This window comes from Tachysurus fulvidraco, chromosome 4 (assembly GCF_022655615.1).
Source record: "Tachysurus fulvidraco isolate hzauxx_2018 chromosome 4, HZAU_PFXX_2.0, whole genome shotgun sequence".
NCBI classification, from domain to species: Eukaryota; Metazoa; Chordata; class Actinopteri; order Siluriformes; family Bagridae; genus Tachysurus; species Tachysurus fulvidraco.
Window position 1 is genome coordinate 3,723,415 of NC_062521.1, and position 16,850 is coordinate 3,740,264.

General features: G+C 42.2%; 1 protein-coding gene across 2 annotated transcripts in view; it reads right to left on the bottom strand.

The window, feature by feature from the left end:
- Positions 1-15,893, bottom strand: part of smoc2 (SPARC related modular calcium binding 2) — a 33,339-nt gene extending 17,446 nt beyond the window's left edge. The window contains exons 1-4 of one of the 2 annotated variants that reach the window (XM_047812980.1): positions 15,561-15,893; positions 4,401-4,563; positions 1,242-1,348; positions 585-684 (exon numbers count right to left, since the gene is read on the bottom strand). In XM_047812980.1, the coding sequence (XP_047668936.1) occupies positions 585-684; positions 1,242-1,348; positions 4,401-4,563; positions 15,561-15,644 (454 nt within the window). In that variant the 5' untranslated portion in view covers positions 15,645-15,893. The remainder of the gene's footprint in view (positions 1-584; positions 685-1,241; positions 1,349-4,400; positions 4,564-15,560) is intronic. The other variant, XM_027165859.2, reaches the window with a different exon arrangement.
- Positions 15,894-16,850: the final 957 nt, after the last annotated feature.

Sequence of the window (16,850 nt, forward strand, 5' to 3'; positions counted from 1 at the left end):
CACCAATGTCTAAATAGTATGGCAGATAATGGTAGGTGGTGTAAATATTTGGACTACTTAGTACAGTAATATGCAATTTAGGATGTAGGGAACACAGCCATTTTTCCATAATACTGGTTCTTCCAGTTGCTATTTTTAATTAAGAATACAGACGTCTGCTCCTGCTGGAGTTATTTCCATTTTTGTCAGCATGAGACATACGTGCATGACATCGCGTATAACATCAGCTGTCGTCTTAGGCGATCGTTAGCCGTTTTCAGTCGGCTGTAATCCTTCCAAACTAGCTCGGTGTGTCAGAGTGTTCAGACTTCTGTTCAGTTGGCAGCTCTGGCAGCGCTGTCTCATGCTTGTTTAGTTGTCAAAGCTAACTATTTAGAGTTGTACATAAAATTCAGTTCGCATGTTGTCAAGACATTCATACTGTAATTCGGGCTGCTCTACCGAGTACTAACTTTTTATAATGATATAATATCTATAACATGATATGTATATATATGTAGAAACCTCTGCCTCAAGGCGAGTTTCACGTGGAGTGATAAATGGATTTTGCAATTAAAAAAGAAAAGTGAGATAATGATCCTTACCCTTGCACCGTGGCTTCTTATTGGCTACTGCTGTGCCACTGATGGGTCTACCAGTGGGTGATACACACCAGCAGTAACCAGTGTAGCTGTGGCACTGGACCTGAAAGAGAGAGAGAGAGAGAGAGAGAGAGAGAGAGAGAGAGAGAGAGAGAGAGAGAGAGAGAGAGAGAGAGAGAGAGAGAGACTTAGCTGAGAAAACTGAGCTTGTTAACTCGGAAGCTAACAAGATCATTTTTCTTATTGTTGGACTCAATCTCTGGCTTTTGAAATTATTTGGTCACGCAACAGCTCAAGTGGGTTGCATTCAGCATTTTTCACAGTCGTGCAGCTATTATGGTCTGTGAGGTACTCAGAGTGTTATGACATGAAATGAAACTGAAAATCAGACCACAGAGAAAAGGCCATAACACAGACACATCAGCGCGCTCACCAGTAAACCCATTCGGATATATAATTACTGGCAGGAATTTAGCTGTTACATGAACCTGTTATTTATAATACAGACATTTTTAATACGGACCACAGAGCCGGTCGAATCTCGGGTCAATGTTCAAAACAGCACACAACCATCACGTTTTATTCCTTACGTCACTTTGATACATATGTATACTTTCACATTTAAATGCTGATGGAGCTTCGACTTCACAGTTCGCTCACCTCGCTGTACGTGCCGTCCGGATTACACACAGGAACGAACACCTGTGGGAAAAGTTTCTTGGCCTGCTGCTCTGTGTACTTCTTCTCAGCCGCGCACCTCGATGTTTCTAAAGCAACAGCACAGGTGTGTTTAATCAACAGAAAAATTTATTAGCACCTTTGATGGAAAACTAATACGATAAACAAGAAAACCTTCACATTACGTTCATTGTTTACGATTTGTGTGTAACCGAATATATCATTTGGATTGAGCAGGTAATGTTCTAAGGGGGGCACGTTGGCCTCACACCTCCAGGGTTGGGGGTTCGATTCCCACCTCCGCCTTGTGTGTGTGGAGTTTGCATGTTCTCCCCGTGCCTCGGGGGTTTCCTCCGGGTACTCCGGTTTCCTCCCCCGGTCTAAAGACATGCATGGTAGGTTGATTGGCATCTCTGGAAAATTTTCCATAGTGTGTGAGTGAATGAGAGTGTGTGTGTGCCCTGAGATGGGTTGGCACTCTGTCCAGGGTGTATCCTGCCTCGATGCCCGATGACATCTGAGATAAGCACTGGCTCCCCGTGACCCGAGAAGTTCGGATAAGCGGTAGAAAATGAATGAATTAATGAATTAATGAATGAATGTTCTACAGTTACCAATATGATGTGCTTTATTCAGGTATATTTTTGGACAGAAATGTTTAAAGAGCATCTAGTTGAGAATAAAGGTCCAGTGGGATGCAAGAAAAAACTGCATGAGCGCGAGGTTTTTGCATCATTAACGTGAACGGATTCATTCTTTTATCGTTAGTAGTTGCCTGGTCACGGTCACGGTGGCGGTTTGTTTCGATTTTTGGAGCTCGGAAAGCAGCAGTGGGTCCTCCTTTCATCCTCGACTGTGATTTGGGAGCTCTGGGTCATGGGTGGGAATTTGGCAGGTGACCAAATTTGGGAGCAAATACCGTGATGTCACGATAGGCCACACCCACTTTGGATTGAAATCCTAAATATCTATTAGTTCTATCATCGTTAACCTAAATCTCTGCACAGTAAAATAAGATCCTGCAAATGCTATTAGTCTGATCCATTTTGCAGCAATCACACAAAAGAGGGAGGAAAAGGGGGATTTAAGAAGCCGGATACATTCTTTAGGTTTGCCAGTGCCACTAATGTGGTAAAAGCCTTTTTTTATTTCCTGGATGTTAGGGAAATTATGGATATGAATACAGAAGGAAAAATGGACGATTTATATTCAGTATGTAATGAAGTGTGCAAGCATGTGTTAGAGAGAGAGAGAGAGAGAGAGAGAGAGAGAGAGAGAGAGAGAGAGAGAGAGAGAGAGGGAGGAAGAGAGAGGTTACAGAAGTAGGAGATTCATGCGTGACTGGGAAGAGCAACAACAGACTTCTTTTACCAGACTCATCAACAGAGAATCCACACATCCCCAACACACACACACACACACACACACACACACACACACACACACACGTCTTCATCACTCCCGCTGGACCGACTAAGTGGACTCTCTCAGTGTTGGCAGCGACACATGAAGCCACAAACTGAAGCTCCACCAGCGTGGCTCAGAATTTCACCAATGACACATGCTCACTTTCTCCACTGAGCAATGCTGTAATCCTGGTGCCACAGACGGGTGAGGTGGCACCTCATGCCACCGACGGACACACTGCCCAGTCTGCTAGACAAAAAGAATAAGAAAAAAGACAGATGGGGAGGAAAAAGAAAAAGACGACTAGTGCGAGAGAGGGGTTAATGCAAACGGAGGAACAGGGAGGTTAAGAATGAAAAACTTAAGAAACTTCTGCAAGTGCTGTCTTTGTTTGTCTGAGTCTGGTGTAAGGAGAACAGCACGGCTTTAACCTCAGATATAAACCGGATAAAAATAACGATGAGTCATTTCTCTCTCTCTCTCTATATATATATATATATTTCAGCAGATTTGTGGTAATATAAATAAAATAAATAACTCCATACAGCCTTACTTGCTGATGCTAATGAAAAAAAGATTGAAGAGCTACAGCACCACTCACCCGCATAAGATTCTGAGTACACTACAAGTTGACAAGGCATGGGATGGATGGGTGGATGGATGGATGGATGGATGGATGGATGGATGGATGGATGATTGGAAAAATTTGTTATTGTGACAATGAGAGAATTTTGATAAATGGAGAAATTGAATAAAAGTGGCTTACAGATTAGCGACAAGAAAAGACACTACGGGAAATTATGCCACTTGGTCCAGATAGATCGATGAAGAGAGGGTTAGTGGAAAAGGTTGAGAAGGATGAGAAGAAAAGAAGGACGCTGCAAAGTTTTTCCTGTATGGAAAAAACACAAATAACGTCTACAGCGAGGATGAGAAAGGGCTGGAAAGAGTGATGGATGGGAGGCTTGAATCATACGGTCTGGGTATGGAAGATTAAAATGTCCCAGCACGAGAGCTCCACACAATATGATTTTTATGCTTATCCACATATTTCGGACAGTCTGAAGGATGTTGTGATCGCCGATGCTTTGATTTATTTTTTTTTCACTCTAAAACTGGCTTTCAACAATTTTCTTCCCATTGGGTTAATGTTTTCATTCGACATAGAAACATATCCTTATCTTTATCGGCATCCCGAGGGATTAATAAAATTGCACCCGTTTTCTCTACAAGGCTGGACGACTTCCTACGGAAACAGATCCGATCGTCCCAAACATGCTGTGTAGCCATGACAACAGTTATAAATAATGATTATTTCTGGGACACTTCATGACTGAAAAGCTGGTGATCTCTGTTTTTCCGTTCCTTTTGTGTTTCTTGTGTTTCTACTCACTTTTATGCTCTTATACGTGGTGGCAGGGGCAAGAGGTGATAGAGAGACAGACGTGAAGAGAACAGAGGAGTGAAAGGGGTCATTGAGTAGAGAGAAGAGACTCGAGGACGGTTTAGGGGTTGACCAAATCCTCCTTAGAGATCCTAACACAATAGGAGGGTTTGTGTAGTTCATTTGACCTTTAACCTTGCTTGGTAATGAAAACCATTCCGTTACTCCAGGATAACAATAAAGTCGCTTTTTTATCTATCAGGACCGAGAAGACTTGATCTAAAGTTCCTCTACTGAGACATTCTCAGTTTATTTAAATAGAAGTGAAAGATTGTCTGATGAATCCTGACCTTTGCATGAGCCTCGTATGACTTCCAGCTGGGGGTCGCGGCACTTGGCGCGCTGGAACTCACAACGCGAGGCAAAGGTTCGTCCGTCAGACGCGCACAGGGGCTTGCGTTGAGCATTGGCGCAATCAGTGTTACACTCCTTATCCTGGTCGACTCGTAGGAACTGCAGCAGGGAAAAAGAGAGAGAGAGAGAGAGAGCGTTTTAGAAACCTACAAAGGATTTTCATTTCAATTTCAATGGCTATCCAGTCGATGTAACCTGGGCTGCGGAAAATCACGTAGAATAACAACTCGTTCAAGCTGTCTCTATTAAGATACAGTACCAACAAGAAAAGACAACAGAATCGATCCGATCTTGCTCGGCTTCAAGCAAAAAATTCCCAAACACAAAAAACAGCACAGTGAAGCCACAACAGGAAGGTAAAGTCTGAAATCAATAATATAGAGTAACATAATAAATATTTTGGAGCGAGTCAGAATTACAAAGATGTTTGAAATCCAGAAATCTGTGAATCCGGGACACCGTGTGCATAAGTGGAGACGAGACGCAGGTCATGAACTAAAACTGGAAATGAAATAAAAAAAATTATTCACTGTGAATCATTCATCAAACTGACAAGTGCACTACTAAAATATAGCAGTTTATTTGTTATTGGATGTGTAATATGTACTAATCCTTATTCTTTTTATTCTTGTGGCTCTGTTTCGTGGCTTTATTATGCGACTGTGTAGCATTGTGGCGCTCTTTGTTCTCCCTTATGTCTCTCTTGCACTTGTTTCTGGTCGGTCAGTGGAAACCCATCCTTGTGGTGCTTACATCACTGTCAGCTCTTCTACCAGCTCTTATTCTATTCGACTTCGTTCGTAGGACAAAAGCGTCGGCCAAGTAAATAAATGTAAATGAAAATCCGAGCTGGCAGGATATCTGAAAACATCAGTGGTACGAACAAAAGGACAAAGAGATCTATTGTGGCAGCAAATAAGGCAAGTAAGGCCTGGTTTGGCATGCAAATTTTTGTGGTTTTGTCTTTTTGCTGCATTGTCAGCAGCATTGGACAAAATTGGTTGCAGATACTGTATGTTTTTAGCATGTGTTAAGACTTGTCTTATGAAACATGTGTTACGGCTTTTCCTTTTTCACCACGTGTTCTCAAAGCACTATATATATATATATATATATAGTGAATAAACGCTTTTAGATGCACGTAAGGGCAGTATGGATGTTTGCTAACGTGTTATAGAAATTAGATCAGAAATGTTGAGGGATACAAGTACTCAGTGTGTTTCAAAGAAAAGACACGAAACACATGAAAATAATTTTTGCTTCCCAAGTGGATAATTGTGAACTTTTCTGAAACCAAGAACAACATCATAAAGTCAGTGTTTATTTTATGTGGGTAAAAATCATAAACAGAGAGCATCAAACAGGGATAGGAGATAATCCATACACCAGGAATCAGGGAAAAACAGTCTATATGCTAAAAAATACTAATGCTAATGCTAACATCTTGGGCTTATGAGACAAGAAGATCTAAACTAAAACACAGAAGAGGTGAACACAGTTGGATAAGCTGTCAGGGACTGAGACAGCAAACCAACACAAAGTCACATGACCAAACATAAACAAAAGCACATGGAGTGAACACACAACAAAACGACATTTATGAAGATCCTTCCGCGATAAAGGTTTCTCTGTGAGATGTCTCCTTTCAGCTCATTTACTTCACATCTAGTCACCAACTTTTTCCCCTCTGTCTTCCTTTCACCTCATTTACTTCACACCTAGTCATCTTTTATTTAATTCGGCTTATGATCCTGGCTTTTTTATAGGCCTGGGGTGCTGTTAAGTAACCGTTTTTTTTTTATTATTGGCATAGACGCCAGTCAAAATAACTTCCTCTGAGAAAGGTTTTTTTTTTTTTTTTGGAACTACATTTGGAGTTTTGTGGGCGTCACCCTATGCAAATCAGCCGTGACGTGGACACCCCTGGTAATTTTATGAAAGATTGGCTTTGATGAAATTGAATGTTTAAATCAAAGCACACAGTACATAACACACAAAGGGAGAAACGGCAGAAGTGTGAGAAACTCGGTTAAGATCGAGCTCAGGTATGAATAATGCTTGCTGTAGAAATATAGCTATCATGGATGGATTTTCGTCGTTTGGGAGACTTTTGTCCCCATAATACGACCATTATTCTGTAAGGCTCAACGCTAATGGTTTCATAATAGCAACAGCTAATTTTTTTTAAGCCCTCGTCAAACTGCAGGTGTTCCCCGATTGTTGCGTTTTCACTAGCGACCTCCAGCTCGACCTTTCATGCGGTGAAGCGCTTATTCAAATCCTGAATAAAAGTAACATCCACGCAGTCTGTTCTGCCACTCACAGCTCCATTCCCTGCCTTGTCTTGCCTGGGAAGCATAACGAGACGTTCAAAGATGGTCACATGTGATGCTTTTGTCTGTCTGTCAGTCTCACACCTGTGCACTGCCTCACACACACACACACACACACACACACACACATACACACACACACACACAGAATATATGCGAGATGAAAAGGGAAGCCTTTCTGTTGACATTTGCAGCTTTTATTTCATCCTCATTTGTCTCTCTTATTTTCACTCTCTCTCTTTCTCTCTCTCTCTCACACACACACACACACACACACACACACACACACACACACACTTACAATCAACAACCCCGTTCTAAATGTGTCTGCTCTTTGTTTAGCCAGTGTAACATTTCATGCAAAATATTCAAGAGTGGGCATGAAGTTGCTCACGCTCTGTTGAGTCAACAGGTGTGGGGTTTATGCGAGAGGGATTTGTGATTATACACGGAAAAATAAAACCACAAGCCGAGCTTTTCAATATCTCTCTCTCTCTCTCTCTCTCTCTCTCTCTCTCTCTCTCTCTCTCTTTTAAATAAATGACTCACTCTTTACCGCTAATTCTTCACCACAAAGCCTCAGAGCCTCAAAGGCCTCAAAGGCCGCAGGACCACGCCTCAGTCGTAAATCAGTAAAGAGGAAAGGAAACAGACACTTTGTCGGGTAAATCGTTGCACGTCCAGAAAATTAGCTCTACATGACAGCTTACAAATGAGCGTGTGTGTATGTGAGAATGCGTGTGTGTGTGTGTGTGTGTGTGTGTGTGTGTGTGTGTGTGTGTGTGTGTGTGTGTGTGTGTGTGTGTGTGTGTGTGTGTGTGTGTTTGAATGTGTGTTTGAAGAGGTGTGCACCTGGCAGAGGGGTGACTAAAAGGGTTTAGGGAATAGTTGCCCCACGGTGAAGGGCGTCAGCACTTCTGTCATCTCTGGCTATAAATCTTACATGGATTTATGTAAGAGAAGAGAATAAGACTGTGTGTGTGTGTGTGTGTGTGCGTGTGTTAGTCTATATGATCAGGAGTGTGTGTGATGAATGTATGTGCCGCTGAAGCCAGAGGTTTTAAAAAAAAAAGACTCGCTAATTTCCCTTTCATGTGTATAAGTGGCCGGCGTGAACTCTCGGTCCTTTCTTTCACTTTTTCCGCTTCAACCGAATATAAACCAGGCAATAAAAGAACAATAGTTCTTCTCAATTCACTCGCCCCGCTGCCCCCCTCGTCTTCTCCTTTTTTTGTGCTTTATTTCATCCATTTCGAAACGAATGAATATTAACTCGTGCATGAAAGCGTCTCCTTTTTTGCGAGTGCTGTTTGGGGTCTGTGTGTTTCCAGCTCCTGACTGACAGTGTCCCACTGTCTGAGGTCACCGAGGCCCCTCACCCTGCTCCCCCATTCGCACTCGTCCTGTCTTCCTCTCTCTTCCTTCCCCCCCTTGTCTATCTCTCTGCAGCTGTGCCCTCGTGCCCTGTTCACTCCGTCTTTCGTGGATGTGCTGTCAGATGTCTCTGCGGGAGGCTGGAAGGAGTTGTCAGGCACCAGCTTGAGTTTGTGCCGGTGAGAAATTGAGACAAGGCCCTTAGATTCCGGGCAAAATGACCGTCTTTACATTTTTACTGAAAGAACGAAAAAGATTCATTTATGGTTCTTTTTTTTTCCATTAATGAAATAATAATGAAATGAAAAAAAATATATATATATTTTACAGTTCCAACTACGATATAATTTCACGTGCTTTTGTCTATATGAATAATATTATTTGAAAATATTTACTTCAATCATTGTCACATATATCCGTTAATATATGATTTTTTTTCCTAAAGTAAATAGAACATTAATATTTAAATGAGATCAGGGCAAATTTATGTACATTAATATGTTTTCTATCAAATTTTCTGTATATCACATGCCCACACACACACACACACACACACACACACACACATGCACTATATAGGCAATGTAAACCACACCTATTCACCTACTGACAAAACCAGATGCACGATCTAGCTAACAAAATAAATATAAAAAAAAAATGTAAAAACATTCAGCAAACAAATGCATTTTGCCGTGACGGAATACTGGCAAGCCGCCAAAGGGTAAAAAAAAAATTCTTTTCTGTCTATAATATGCCTCGACAAGCTCAAAACATGTACACGAGATATATTTATTGTATAATTTTACCCAAACCTCGTGTTGGCTCAGGACAGTGAGCATAAACATGTCTAAAACCTCACTATCTCTATTTACACATGAATATCACACTGTGGTCAAGCTGCGTTCTGAAGTGAACTGGACATAAGTCTAATGAATCTGTTTTGTAATCAGATACAGACGTGTCAGGACATCCGTGATGCACCTGCACTTTGAGATGAAGTAGGAGCATGAGATGATTTGGTCTTCATCAACGTCTGTAGAGCTGAGAACTTTACAAATCTTCACGATGTCAAGCATTTTCTCAGGCCGCCCCAGGACACGAGAGTTCACTGTCTCCAGATCGTCATCTCAGATCAACAGCTGATCGAGGAGGGAATGTCAGCCCGGACCAACTGCTATGGTTTTTAAAACCTCGATAATAAAACTCCACCGCAGAGTTCAGCCAATTGAAACTAGGCAATCCGGAAACAAAAGGGGACAGTAAAGTCCAACCCAAGACTACGACGTGAAACCATTCACAAGCCCTGTGGGATTCTCCAGCCACCCACTATGACTGTCAAACACTGTCATTTTTCAGTTTTAACAGCTGGTCGCAAGTGTCCAAATGGAAAAAAAGAGGACGAATGGACAACTGCTGCTACCTCCCAGCATGGACAAGCTGGATATCATAGCAAACAGACAGGCCACAGACGAAGAGAATAGCAAACAGATGACACCAAACTGGTCCGAAGAAGAGAGGGAATACAATGCGGATCGTTTGCGGTTAGCGCAGCGGCTCTGAAAGGCCAGAGTTCGGCTTTCCTGCTAGACGAACACAATGCATTCACGCTGCACAACAGCACAGGAAGAGCAGATGAATGGAGTGTTGAAGTGAATAGCTTGAAGGTTCACTATAGTCTAACTGTGATTCATACTCCTCACACAGTACCTCTGTATAGACCTGGCTGCCTATTTGCCTGAGTGTGAGTTAACCCTGCTTGATGAATGTTTTCAGATTGTATCATGAGATCCCACCAAGAATTAAAGTGTGTAAGAGAGTTATAGAGAAACGGGCAGCTGGCGTTGATGTATGGCTTCTGACAATTTGCTGAACTGGTATTGTCTTCTTCGGCACACAGCCGAACAAAATGAGACGGAAAGAATCGCTTATTACGAAATTAGTGCCTTTCCCAGGAATCTTGCCTTCTGCGTTTCCTTTCATTCTTTCTTGCTTCTTCAGTCTCCTTTTCTTTCAAATTACAGCTGAATTGTCCCAGAGCTAGGCTATAGAAATGAAAATTATGGACAGACAGTTTTAAGCGAACATGTGGGAGAGCAAAGCTGCACACAAGCAAATACATTTCTTTCACAGGGACCCACCAGCAAAGTAAACCCCAAATCCTATTACCCCCCCTGAAGGCAGCGAAGCATTGTGGGTCTGAAAAGCTGCGTTGTGGAGGCCAGCTTCCAGCAGAGAGCACATTGTGCAGTGTAACAGCTCGGGTAAATCCAAGAGGTCCAGCGTACCCCTCCTCTTTTTGCCCTAGAGGGGCCCTGGGCCCCGATCTTTTTGCCCCTAACACCCCAGCTGTGAGGGGTCAATGGGGGCCACTGGTGGAAATCAACAAGGCTGGTATGGATGTGTGAAGCACTTCTATTGCACGGTTCCTGGGATTGGCTGGGAACTCATTAGTCTCCAGCTTGGTGGAAGTGGGAGAAAGTGACAGCTTTTAACCAGGCTATTAAAGGGGGAAAGTCTTTAATCACTGTGAAAAGATTTAACGATAAAGAAAAAAGCGGGAATTTTTTTTTTGTCTGCGCAGGTGCTTTTCACAGGTGCATTTCTACATGCATGCACATTTTTCCAAATCTGAACAAATCGAATTAGATTTTATATGCAAAATAAAAAAGAAGTACTCCTTGGAATGGGTTAAAAAAAATCGCACACGGACAAAGGCATTCGCATGCTTTAGCCGCTCAAACCAAGAAGACATTCACGATCATGATCATAGAAGCTCTGTCAAATACCAACCTCGTGATTAAAACAATACCACGTACTGTGACTCACGCAGACTTTTCCCACAAAACAAAACAAAATCCATTCTCTGTGGTTGTTATAAAAAAACAACACAATAACACTGGTAGGTCTGTCTACGAGTTAGAAAAATATACTAGAGCCGTTCTCCTTCCCAAGTTTGAGTCACGCTGCGCAAAATATTAGTTCAATGTGGAAATGTGGTGAAACGGGTGGACTTGGATTTCAAGTGTAGAAACCCTGCAGCAGTGAGAGTGTTGCACGAAGAGGCAGCTATCAACACCTCGGTAGTTAGAAAGGGTAGACAGGCGAGGACAAAGTTCTGGCAGTGACCGAATTTTTAGTTAGTTATTTAATATTACATTACACGATACCTTAATTCTCGATTGTGATTGGTCAGAAGGTGCTGATTTCTTTTTTTAACCGAAGGTCGGATTGTTTGTTTAACACTCGATAATTTCTAAAGTATTTAGCATCTGTGGAAGGAGTCTCTGCTGTCTGTCTTTTCCAGTTTCTTGACAACCGAACTTCCCGAGAGACAAAGAACACAAGAAAGGAAGCTACTGTTTAAAGTATACTGCGATCATGTAAGTGATTGTGGATATTACACAAAATTAAATGTGGTATCATTCATTCATTCATTCATTTTCTACCGCTTATCCGAACTACCTCGGGTCACGGGGAGCCTGTGCCTATCTCAGGCATCGGGCATCGAGGCAGGATACACCCTGGACGGAGTGCCAACCCATCACAGGGCACACACACACTCTCATTCACTCACACACTCACACACTATGGACAATTTTCCAGATTTGCCAATCAACCTACCATGCATGTCTTTGGACCGGGGGAGGAAACCGGAGTACTCGGAGGAAACCCCCGAGGCACGGGAAGAACATGCAAACTCCACACACACAAAGCGGAGGCGGGATTCGAACCCCCAACTCTGGAGGTGTGAGGCAAACGTGCTAACCACTAAGTCACCATGCCCCCCCAATGTGGTATCAATAAGTGTTTAATTTCATATACATACGAGTAGGAATTGGCGGGAACTAAAGACCTGAGCCTGAAGGACTGAGATGCCCTGAACGAGTAAGCCAGCGTCTGCGTGTGAACGTACGTGTGTCTGCAGGCACACGCAAGAATGCGGTGTGTGCGTCTGCACAATGCAACGCTACCTCCCACATTCCTGGTTACGAGTACAACAGAGCACGGTTAACTACCCAAAGCTATTTGTTCACATTTGGTCGTGAGACACCTCTACATGACCAGCAAATAATGAGACAGGGGGCAGCAGAGGTGGATCTAACCCCTAAATCAGATGGTATCCTGGCTGACACCACACATTCCTCAGTACCCTCCTTTACACATATGCACATACACATGCATATTTTTGCACTTGTGCTTGTTTGATATCACATAAGCAAGATCATTACTGAATTACTAAGCTTTTTTTTTGCTGGGTAAAAAACCCAGATGGTCCAGCGGCAGGGTCGCGCACTCTCATTAGATTTTACCACGTGATCCGCTGTGGCGATCTCGAACAGGGAGCAGCCGAAGGAAGAAAAGGAAATATATAATATACTAATACTGGGTATTTTTCAATTTCCACCCATTCTACAGCTCTCCCATTTACCCAACACATGAAGCCAATGGCTACTGGTTATGTTGTGTCACATAGAAGTGCTTTTTGCCCTCTTCCGCATACACGAGCTCACAGATGCCCATGATCACCTAGTGTCACTGTGATTGACAGGGAACAGAGGATGTCATCCCTCTCACCCCGAGTGCATGGACAGTTTGCTCACTTGGGCTCTTGGCAACGTCGAAATCTCAGAATCAAGCTCTTATCTCTTGTTTATTTCCGAATTTAAAGGTTTACCACAGTACACACCAAGTCAGGGGGTTAAAGTTGTAAGCTCTGAACAAAATCCGAGTCTTGGATAGCTCGAAGCCTGTTGGTTGATCTTTCGTCCAGAGTGCTGTCTCTAGTCCAATCTGTAAGAGGATCTGTACTGTTAAAACAGGATAACTTAAGAAACCAATTCTACTTTATTACTGTGAAATTGGCTTTCCCTGGCATGGACTGTGAAGCGTGCGAAGTGTGTAGCAAAAAAAAAAATAAAGAAAAGAAAAAAAAAACCTGTAGGAACTCAGTAATTTATTTTGCTCCCTCTCCTATCTGACTCTTGGGTCGATTTGTACTTTTACCCCAGCAAATATGCGCAGTCCTGTAGATGCCCTTGAGACCAAATTGCCAAAGGCCCTCGATTCATGGATAGCTGGCGTTGTGCAGACGAGCAGGGAAACAGATGCCAGCGAGGGGGAAACATTGACAGCTACTGCATCTCTGGCCATGGTGCTAACAACTCACATCACCGCCAGTTAGACACACTAAATACCAGCAATGCCCCCTTTCCCAATCCCCCAGTATGCAAAACCACACCAAAAACCACAGATTGGCTCTGGAAGAACATTCAACACACATTTGTACTGAACCAGATCTAGATGGAAAACAAAGATAAGCCCAAAATTTACATGAAATCTACACAACTTTGCGGTCTAAAATTTTAATGCTGATTATATCTAAAGACCAAACATTAGACAGTAAGGTTAAAATTGCTGCTGTTATTCAGACTAAGGCATATATTATATCTCAATGCCTGTCAAACAGACGCAAATATTGACTGCTTACCAACATTTATGGATTATAAAGTGGGCTATTTCCTATTCCTCAACTGACATGTTTAAGCTCGCTGGCACGCACAGAGTATCGGTTTCCCATAAGGGCTCAGGCTAACTTCTCTATCAAAGCCAGCTCTGTTCCTGCTGCTTGCTCCCATAAGCCTGTCTCTGGTGGCTACGGGGTAATGAAGAGCGGCTTCCCGCAGTCACCGTGCTGGGTGTGTGTGTGTACACACGCCGCTGGCCGCAGAAGCTGTTACGTATTTGGCAGGGCTGTGAATCTCACACTGTTCCAGGCAGTGGACAGGTACTCCACACTGTGCCAGGTCCTGGCGTCAGGAGGATGTGTACTGATAGTGCACCTGTGATTCAGCATGTGTTATGTTACACAGAGTAAAGTTTAACTTATAAAAAAAGCTTTACACTTTAGGTGCTTTCTGAGTTTCTCACCAGCTAGTGCAGTTCCGTGCGAACCTGACTTTCAGCACCTACATAAAAATCTTGGCTGGTCAAGCAGTTCTCAAAGTGTGTGCCAGATTCAGTGGCCTAAAAATAACGACCTCACAATAACACAAGCTGACCAAAGTATAAGCTTGGTCTGGGGTTGCACAATGAACAGTTCTCAAGAGTACAGTGAGACTCTGAGACTAGGAAATTTTTCAGCAGTGAAAACTGCACTTATTACTGATTCTGCTGAAAAGAACTAAGTAAAGAAGTAAGTAGACAAAAAAATTGTGTTGTCTTTTGATTTTAGGTTTCTGACAGTAAAAAAAAAAAAGCTTTGATGTTTTGACTGAGAAATGAAGAAAGAATGAAAGAATCTGTAAGCATTTTAACCAATCCATAAAAGTTAATGTAGAAACTTAATGTATAGATAAATAAATACACAGCATGTACTGAATGTAGAATAAGTGCTTCATCATCAGCAGCAGCAGCAACATTCATTCATTCATACCCCCAGAAACACCAGTCCATCTGAGGTCACCACACACACACACACACACACACACACACACACCCCTAATGGTAATTTATCTCAGTCAATGCATCTATGTGCATATATCTGGGACATGGAAGAAAACCCGAGAACCCAGAGAAAACCCACACAGGAGAGCGTTCAAAACTTCACAATAGACATTAACCCGGTCTCAGAGGCTGTGATGCAGCGACTCTATCACTCTATTACTGTATCAATGAAACTCCCAACCAAATAAAGATGTTCTTTGTATCTGAAATATACTAATAATACAGAGATGCTCAACCTCCTTTAAACTTTCACAGGCTTGATAATTATCCGGAGTGAACATAGCAGAGAGAAAAAGCTGCTCATGCCATGGGCACATCATAATGAACCTTACCTGTACCATCACACTTTCCTCAGTATATTGATGATGATGATGTTGATGGTGATGATGATGATGATGATGAAAAAGAAGATGATGATGATGATTACGCAGCAGTGTATAGAATTAATTAACACAAAATTGTATTTATAACACGAACATTTTGTTGTAGACACACTGACACATTAAATATACCATCACCAGCATCATCATCATCATCATCATTATCAACCTCTACAAAAGTTTTCCAACACAGTAATACTTTATGTGTTTGTTGTCTGACGTACAGAAGCATAAGCAATTGAGTTGTTCATATGTGTTGTCTCTAAAGTCATCATCTACAAGTATTGCTTCATCTGTCTAACAAGATGTTGCTCTGGCATGCATTCATTTTATTATTTATTTAGTGATCTGCTCTACTGAGCGCGTGCTCTCCTGTCTCACAAGTTCTCATAATCAGAATCAGCACCATAAACAAGTTTTTCCCGCCAACACTACCACATTTCTTCTCCTAAAGTGACCATCATCATCATCATCCTCGTCATCCACTCGCGCGTCCTGGACTCACCGTGAGCGCGGAGAGTTTTTGCGCGCGCGCCTCCTGCAGCAGCCCGAACACCAGCAGCAGCAGCAGCAGCACAGAGTCCCGCATCCTGATCACCAAAATCTCTCTTAAAGTTCACTCTTTGCTTAATGTCGCTCCTGCAGCCACAAGCAGAATCCGCTTGTTCTTTTCTTCCACTATGTCTGATAAGTTGATTAGAGGTGAAGCTGTTTTCGAAGAGGCTTTGATGAGAAATGAGGAGAAATGCGCAGTGCTGTTTGCGCAGCAGGAATCTGTGCGGAGAGATGCGCTGAGTGGAGACTGCACACTGCTTTTAGATACGATCACTCCCCTCTCTCTCTCTCTCTTTCTCTCTCTCTCTCTTTCTCTCTCTCCCACCCTCTCCGCCCCCCCCCCCTCTCTCCTCCCTCTGAGCGAATCGTTATCGGATGAAGGGGGGTTTGCTTATAAATCTCTTGGATGCTGGTAGCTGAACGCACCAAACACCAAAGTGCAAACTCTCCCCTCTCTTCTGTCCTTTTTACAATTTATTTATTTATTTTTGTTCGTTCATTCATTCATTCATTCATTCATTCATTCATTCATTCATTCATTCATTTTCTACCGCTTATCCGAACTTCTCGGGTCACAGGGTATCTATCTATCTATCTATCTATCTATCTATCTATCTATCTATCTATCTATCTATCTATCTATCTATCTATCTATCTATCTATCTATTTTTCACATTTTTCTATTTTACTGTTTTATGATGATGATGATGATTCTTATTATTAATTCTTTAGTTATTTTTCCACCACTGCAGCACCACAGTTTAAGTCTTTTAACCCTTAAAGGTAAAAGCTTAAGGTTTCTTTCCTTATTCTTCAAGAACCTATGAATACTGGGTGTTTCCCTCTAATGCAAGGATTCCCCTGACCTTTAATTATTCAAAGATCCCTCTATTTTAATCCTTTTTTTTCTAAAGGGTTTCAAACATGAACCTTAATAACTCTAGCTATTCAGGGAATCCTTGAAGAACCATGAAAGTGTACTTGCTTTCTAATAACGTACTGATGATTGACTGTAACGTGAAGTACATAGGTTATACTTTTTTGTTATCTATTTTATTTCTTGTATTTTGGTAAAAGTGATGAGGAGAAGGATGATGATGATGAAGAAGTTGATGGACTCTGTTAGGATAAAATAAGTAAAGTAAGGTCATTTGCCCCTGTAAATTCAGAGGGGAGTTTTAAATTTGCTTCTTATGCTGATCTTAGTGTCTACTGGAACATACCTGACAAAGAAAACTGA